The sequence below is a fragment of the Pteropus vampyrus genome, unplaced genomic scaffold (assembly GCF_000151845.1).
Source record: "Pteropus vampyrus isolate Shadow unplaced genomic scaffold, Pvam_2.0 Scaffold150, whole genome shotgun sequence".
Lineage (NCBI taxonomy): Eukaryota > Metazoa > Chordata > Mammalia > Chiroptera > Pteropodidae > Pteropus > Pteropus vampyrus.
Window position 1 is genome coordinate 3,310,221 of NW_011888931.1, and position 8,328 is coordinate 3,318,548.

An 8,328-nucleotide genomic window follows, 5' to 3' on the forward strand; every position below is an offset into this window, starting at 1 on the left:
TCATTTGTCACTTTCTCATCATAGTGTACCCTGACCACGTCATTTGGCATTACTATACGCCAGCATCCCGGCACTGGATCTACATGACATTGCTCCATTTTGTCTTTTTTCTATCAGTACTTGTCACCTTCAAAATGCTGTATAATGCTTACTATCTGCCCCCCGCCCCACCTCATTAGTTCTATAAAGGTAGGGATCTTTTTGGTTCACTGATATATTTCAAACACTTTGAACAATATTGGCACATAGAGCTTATGGTGTTCAATAAAGCTGGTTGAATGAACGTTTATCTCACCAAATGACTACTGGGCTTTTTTTCCCATGGCTTTGCCAAGACTGGGTATTTGCAAAGTTAATTATTTCCTACATCGATAAGAGAAAAACAGTATGCTTTGCTTAACTTTTTAAAATTATTCGTTAGATTGAACATTGCTTTATGTATTGATATTTTTTTAGGGGGGAGCGGCATCTATTTCTTCTACCACCATCTGCCAACCACCAGTATCATTGCCTATTTTTCCATTGGTTTATTCATCTTTTTATTGTACTTAATATCTATCACTTGCTTGTTGCAAGTAATTTTTTAGCAATTTCTTTGCAAACTCCTTTGGGTTTTTTGATGCATGAAAATTTTATTTGTTATAAAGTCTTATCAATCATTGCCTTTTACATTTTCTAAGGTTTTTTTTGTATGCTAAGAAAGTGTTTAACTACAACATGATAAAAATATTCTATGAAATCTTCTAGTTTATATTTGAAATATTTGATCCCTCTGTAATCTGGTCGTCAAATTAGGCATTTAACTTTTAAAAGTAGCTCTCAAAGGTTTTCGAATAGAAGATTTAAATTGTTGGATTATTACAAGAGGCATACTCCAGAGTTGAGTTTAAGTCTCGAATATGCTACGTACTCTCTAAATGTATTTCCTCCTGTAAAATGGAGATAATAATAGCACCTGCTATGGAGAGCATTAATGAGGTAACCTATGACACCCTTACTGTAGTCCTATCAATACAGTAAGTTATCACTTAATGTCATTGATAGGTTTTGCAATTTTAAGTGAAGCAACATATAACAAAACCAGTTTTACCATAGGCTAATCGATAAATGAGAGTTAAGTTCCTGTGGCATCTCATTTACGTTATAGTGAAATGTTGAATGAAATGACGTTATTTGAGGACCTACTGTATTAGATATGATTAATATCACTAGGAAGTGCTTGCGGTCATAATTATTGCTAAATATTGTTTTAGGAACCTCGATCAATTGATGGTAGGAAGAATAGATTAAGGAGGAGTCATAGGCATTTTGATAGTGTCTTGTATTAAATGTACCCAAATACAAGGTGGGATTTTTCCCCTTTAAAATGATCTCTCAGAGAAGATCAAGCTGCCTTACTCAAGTCCTTAAAAAATCTCTTATACAGAACTTTATGTTATCACACAAAAATGTATTGAAGGGAGAAGCTCCAGTTATTCTCATATAACCTAACTTTATATTTTGGGGGATTATTGAGAGATCACTTGACAGAATTGTTTTAAAAGAAGGAGACAAGTTTAAACCAGATTTAGTTATTTTTCTTTGGAGTGGGGTTAAAAACCTCACATTTGCAAATATTAAAGATACTTAAAGAGTAGTTAAGTGGTTCCATTGTGGAGATAAACATAGAGCTACAGAACAAATGAAGAACCAGTCACCTTTACCCAAGTTCTAAGTGAAGGCATCTCCCACGAATTCAAAAAAGTGCTATATCTCAAATAACTTATCTGGAAGTGAAAATGATCTTTTCTAACTCTGCGCGTGGCACTAGTGATGGGGAAATCATTGTGAAAAATTTTAAATGGTTGCATGAAATGTGTAAGTGGAGCAAAACCCAAATATCTAAGGTAATGTTTTTTAATAGGTAATTAAAACTATGCATTCCTGACTAAATTATAATTTAAATTTTATAAGCAGATATGAACATCTTACCAACATCCCTGAAAATTAATTAGGTACTTGAATTTTTCATCAGTAGTCCAAACATCTATTTATTTCACCTGGAAGAAAATATGTTTTGGATCTTTATTTGGGCAAATAGCAGATAATTATATTTAGGATGGCTTTATGTTTGGGCACATACGATTTGTATTCTGTGTCATCCAAGATGGTAAAATTTCTGGGGCAGAGGTAGTGGTATATTCTATACCCAGTTCTGTCCCCAGTGACTAACATAGTGCTCTGAATGTGGGAACTCATAAATGTTGATCCTGAAGAATGCAGCCTTCGAAGACATATCTCCGGCGGTATTCTTTGCGAAAGGCTTTCCTGAGTCTTCTTCCTCCTCTGCAGGCATTGGCCACTTCCCTTGCTTTTGCCACAGCAGTCTAACCCTGCCCTGCACTTGCTCATAGGCCTGTCTGTGTGCTTGTTCTCAACACTGCAAATTCCTCAGAGCGGGCTCATGGCCAATTTGTCTGAGACATTTGGAGCCATGAACAGCGCTTGGTTCATAGGTGCCGTCAGCGTTCACTGGTCTGAAGCGTTCACGAGCGTGGACGCCTGACTACTGAGGCGTACATGGTAACTTTCCCCATTCCAGTTCCTGCTCAGGGACCAGGGAGATTTAGGTAGAAATTTTAAAGATATGCCTTGCTATCTGAACTCTCATCACTTGCTTTCTGAATCTCAGGGACCAAAACTTTGGATTTCTCAGTGTTCTTTATGATTGGACCTCTACTATTGTAGTATTTTAAAGCACGTGTGAGAACACAGACCCAGCTTTAGGCGTGGGCTGAGATGGTTTCTAGGGCCTGTATAATTTATTTGAGTGGGAGTGATTGTCCACGTTACCTGCTTTGAGACTCCAAACATACTAGTAGCTCTTGTAACTGTCTCTTTAATTTCTGATTGGCGCTGTCCTATCTCTTTTGGCTTTGCTCTGTGGTTATCAGATGTGGGAGCTGAAGAGAAGTGACTGCTGTTGTCACCAGAGTTCCAAACTAGGGTGACATAGAAATTAGGATTGTATAAAACTAGTAAACCTCAGAAAACTCAGGTTTATGAGCTTCTGCTAACAGAGAAATTATTCTTTTTAATTTATACATAATATGGCTTATTCCCACAAAAAGCTAAGCTGTATTTGGGTAAATTTAACACTTTCCATATGTAAAAGACTAGGGTGGTTTTATTTCTGAGTATGGTATGTGTCCAGCTGAAATGTATAGCTAAGCTGTTGTTTTGCCTTTGAACCATTGCATCGAAATGGTATTTTCATTCCAGAGGAGACATTAAGGAAAGAAGAACGTCTTATCGATTGCCTACCCTGTGCCAGCTACAGAGCTAAGTGCCACCATGTGCGTTGTTCCATCGAAGTCCTACAACAACCATGTTTACCACAATTTCTTCTTTCGTTTTAACTTTGTTTTGAAGAAATTGTAGATTCATATATTGTAAGAAATAATACAGGCAGATCCTGTGTACCTCGACCCAGTTTCCTCCAATAGTAATGTCTTATATAACTATAGTGCAGCATCACAATTGGGAGATTGTACAGATACAATCCATTGACCTCATTTAGATTTCACCAGTGTTACATATACTCATTTTGTGTGTGTGTGTGTGTGTGTGCGTGCGCGCATACACACATTTTGTTCTGTGCAATTTTACCACATTTGTAGGTTACTATTTCTTTTTCAACTTATGAGGGAAACAAGACTCAGATAAGTTATATGAAATGCCTAAAATATAGACCTGGGGTTTGAATTGAGGTCTGTTTGATTCAAACTTTTGCTTTTTTCAGGAATAGTAATGATGAATCACAATAGTAATCAGTTATCACAATGGCTGAACCTCATTGAGTTATGTATGAAACAGACTGAGTACTTGCCCTGTGCCAGGCAAGGACTGTGCTAATGTAATGACTCATTTAATCTCCCTAACAACTCTATCTCAGAAATTATATCACAGTTGAATTACTATCATTAATTAAGCTAATCATATGACCAAGGAATAGATAATTTTACTACTCATGAAATCAGTAATAAAATAGTGAATTGTACCTTTTTATATATTTTCATATTCTGAAATGTAAATATATATTTGAAGTGAGATGTGTATACATCAAGTTACGTTAAGGTACCTTAAAATAGTTACTAAATTATAACTAAGAGCTAGTTTAGGCAGAATGCCAGGGTTTTAAGGAAATAAATATAAACAACCAAGAGCACTTAAGAACAAAAAGTTTTTTTCTCAAGCATTTTAGATTTTTTAGGGCCAAATACAGCCCCAGAATGTTTGAATTTTATCAACTCTGTCTGGTTACATATCTAACTTTCAAAGTGGGCCCTCATGTATTTGGTCATGAATTATTACTGATTATCAGACTATTTAATGCTTTCGAAGATAATAGATATACTGATCAGCAGCCCATAATTTATGCTGTGATTATTTGCTAGTTAAGTGTCTTGTAAAGCTGTCCCTGTGATGAACAGCAGCGCTTATTCAGACCAGAAGTAACAACAGTCCCGTGTGTTGTAGATCCCAGGAGACCTCGGTGTTTTCGTAGACAGCAGAGAGAAATAAAAGGAATTTTGTCCTTTTTACCTCATGTAATCCCACTGGAAAATGAAACATGTGCTATGAGTTGATATTGACTTCTGCCAGGTCACCTCCCCGAAGAGTCTCGGGCAAGCACCGTTGCAACATTTCTTGGACAGGAGTCTGACGGCCCCTGAACGAGATGGATGGGTTATGCAGTGCGCTACTGGGGAACACTGCGCTACTGTCTGCTCCTGGAAGCTTCTAGCGAGGAGCACCACGAGTAACCCGCATCTGTTACCTTAACTCTTTCAGAGGGTGTCACATCCCTCCAAATTAGAGGCAGATTTAAACCAGTTCTCCGTAGTTGGGTTTGTTGTTGTTGTTGTTGTTGTTGTTTTTAAGTGGGTGAACGAAGAAATGCAGCATCAGCTATGGTTAATTCTGCCTTACTTTTTAGAACTCGATTTTGGACATTAGATAATGCAAAGGTTTTTGAAGCTATGTATTATTAGGAACAATTTTGAAACCACAAAACCTTTTTAGTGGACCACTCTATTAATTTTCTGCTCTTCTAAGGAAGTTTTTCCTGTTCATGACTCATTTAACTCTTTGGCTAAAATTGAGGGAATGTAATAACGATCAAGGAAAGGAATGTATGCCTTTTCTTTTTTTGAAAGCTTGTACACATTTTCTGTCTTGGGTTATATAAACTTGGAGGACTGTAGAATGTTGACAACTGTAAAGGGTAAAAACTAGCCTGTTAATGCATACTTCTTTGGAATTGAAAAATCAAGAAGCTTCCTTTCCTTCTTTGGAGAAATGTTTTGCTGGATGGTCCAGAATATAAATGCAGTAAAAAAGACATGTTCCAGCCGTCACTTACACACACCTTAAGCGAAATTAATGAGATCACTCTAAGATTACGCTTTGTGTTTTATTTTCATTTTATAGGTCTCTATGAGCTATTGGCTGCTCTGCCAGCCCAGCTGCAGCCACATGTGGATAGCCAGGAAGACCTAACCTTCCTCTGGGATATGTTTGGTGAAAAAAGCCTGCATTCACTGGTGAAGGTAAACCATACTGATGTCAGATTCTCTTTGCGGAAAAACATATGGAAAAATATTTTGAGCGCCATCTAGTAAACCAGAGATCAAATTGTTGCTCTCTGAAAACAAAACAGCCTTGTTCCATTTCACTGACGGGCGTGGAAGTTGTTAAAGATTCTACCAAAAATACATAGATGATTTCACTTAATGGTGGTGATCTGGCTGTGCATGCTAATGCAGCAAACATGTGGTCGCCCTTGTTTAGAAAAAGAATACGAAATAGTAGCAGGAAGGTTTAGACTCCTTATGGTCAACATTCATGAGCTGGAATTTAACTTAAATAAATAAATGTTCACAGCAAAAATTAGAAGGAATATATTTTCTGAGGTTAAGGATGGCAGCATTTCAGTAGCCACATTAATTTAAAATAATTTCCTTTAACAGAGTCATCTGAAATTCTAGCAAGCTATTTCTTTTCTTGACACGATGCCACCGAAACGGTATTTTGTGTATAAATACACCGAAGCCAAATACGAATGAAAACAAACAGTTTCTTGAGACAGTTTTAGTAAAGCATCATGCCACGAAGATGATCAGCCACCAGAATTCAGATCTTGCCCCACAGCAATACTGGGAGTGATCAGAATTCTTAAAATAGTAAAATGAGAATAAGAAACTTACTGGAAAATATGCTACTCTTGCTTCTGGAAATATGAATTGCAGTTTCTCCCATTTAACTCAAGCTGAAAGAAATGTGGAGTCTTACTTGAGTCTGTGGGAGCTAGAAATTTATGACGCCTCAACAGTATCCAGACCTATACCTACTTTAGCTAAATTTGTTATGGTTGTCTATCGTGATAAGAGGCTTTTAATTGATGTAGAGAAGCAACTTCTGAGTTGCGGTTACTTCACAGGACAGGAGAATTCCTATTACATTTTTTTATTGTCAAAATTGATGTTTGTGTGCCTCAAGCAGTGGCAATTCTCAAGGAGTGGAAGTGTTGAAATGTGGCATTTTTCTAGCACTGCAGTTAAAGACTAGTACGTTTTGTTTATTTAGTTTTTATATAATTGCCAAGGTAGTGTTGCGCTCTGAATAAATTCAGGTAGTTCAGTTGCTCTCTGGGGATGTGTTAGAAATAGTCTTGGAGTTATAGTTGATGGTTTATGACTTACTGAGGCAACCATAAAAATATTCCTGTGTTGAATATATGGAATTTGGATAGGTGTGGATTTGTTTAGATTGATTTGACCTTTTGATAGGAATAAAATGTATTTCAAATGACATAGTCACCCCTTAATCATTAAATAAACATACCCCCAAACAGTGGTTACATCTGTGATTGTATTTATGATGTGGCTACTACCTCAGTTTCTCTACCTATGAAATGAAAATTATCATCCGTTGTCAAAGTCTGTGAGTTTCAAATAAAAAAGATCTTAGTTATTCGGTAGTTACATAGGTTCAGCAAATAGAAGTAGGCATTATTAAGTATTAAGGAAAAATTTAAGTATCATAGCATGTGAAAGACCAAAAAGAATGACAGAGATGGTTGTTGTTTCTCTTACAAGAATAAAACTGATGTATAAAAGTATTCTTAGTTGAGTTTTAAGCTTAAGTTGTTTTTAAAGTATATGTCAAGAAGTGGTTAGGAAACATGCTGGAGAGTATTGGTGTCTGGTTTTCTAAAAACAGGAAGGCAAATAAGTTGATGTTGCCAGAATTTCAACAGCATAATAATGTGTACTATTCCAAATGTTTTTCAGTAGTTGCTTTAAAATATCTTTTTAAAATTAGTTTTGTTATGTACCTTTAGTACATTCTCAGTTCTTAATAGTTTCCCCCACGCCCACTGTTTATCACATGCAGACCCCAGAGTGCCCTTTGACTGACCCAGTCTATTTTCAAGGATGTAAAGCTTAAAATGCATCCAGGAGGCAGGCTCATGGGATTGTAGTTCAAACAGCGGGAACAAACTGCTTTACTATATTCTAGGTGCCTCCATTGGAGATGGGGGATAGAAGCCTTCAGCTTTTGTACATAAATCTCGGTAGGACAAACAGAATTTGTTTGAAATTTCAGGGTGAATCATAATGTGCTTCGATGTTCTATTGCCTGTGATTGAAACTGTTGGTATGTGATTTGGAACTGGGTCAACACAAAACGTGATTTTATTCTAGCACAAACTTTTCATAGTAGTCGTCTTATACGTAAAAAGAAGTGCTTGTTAAATCACCACACAGTTTTAAATATGTATAACTTTATGGTTTAATGCAAAATATACTTAAGAAGAGGCAGTTTTGGCATTGCCTTCTATGACAGGTATGACATGCCACTTTAGGAACAGGTTATGAGCTTGTCACTGGAAAGAAAATATGATCCTCTAAGGTGTTAGCTGCATATTTTTTTAGAAGAAAAATCTCTAAATAGAAAAGTTGAATGATGAAAACTGCGAGCATGAGATTTTAGAAGTATCAGAAGAAAGATGTTACTGAGAGAAGACCCGGGAAATACCATATATAAGGATGGAAATATCATATTTCGGTGTAGCAAGACAAGGATATTTGTATTCACAGGATCCAGTGAATGTGATAGACCACCAATAAGCATAGAGTCACATTTTTTTTAATTGAACTATAATTGACATACAACATTATATTTCAGGTGTACAACATAATGATTTGACATTTGTATACATTGTGAAGTGTTTACCACAAGTCTATTTACCCTCTTTCCACATACAAAGTTATATATTTTTTT

At 36.3% G+C, this 8,328-nt stretch overlaps 1 protein-coding gene across 1 annotated transcript in view; it reads left to right on the top strand.

Moving 5' to 3' along the window:
* MPP7 (membrane palmitoylated protein 7) overlaps window positions 1-8,328 on the top strand; it is a 234,541-nt gene that overhangs the window by 87,690 nt on the left and 138,523 nt on the right. Inside the window, exon 3 of the mRNA XM_023536171.1 lies at window positions 5,473-5,591. Within this exon, the coding sequence (XP_023391939.1) occupies window positions 5,473-5,591 (119 nt within the window). The remainder of the gene's footprint in view (window positions 1-5,472; window positions 5,592-8,328) is intronic.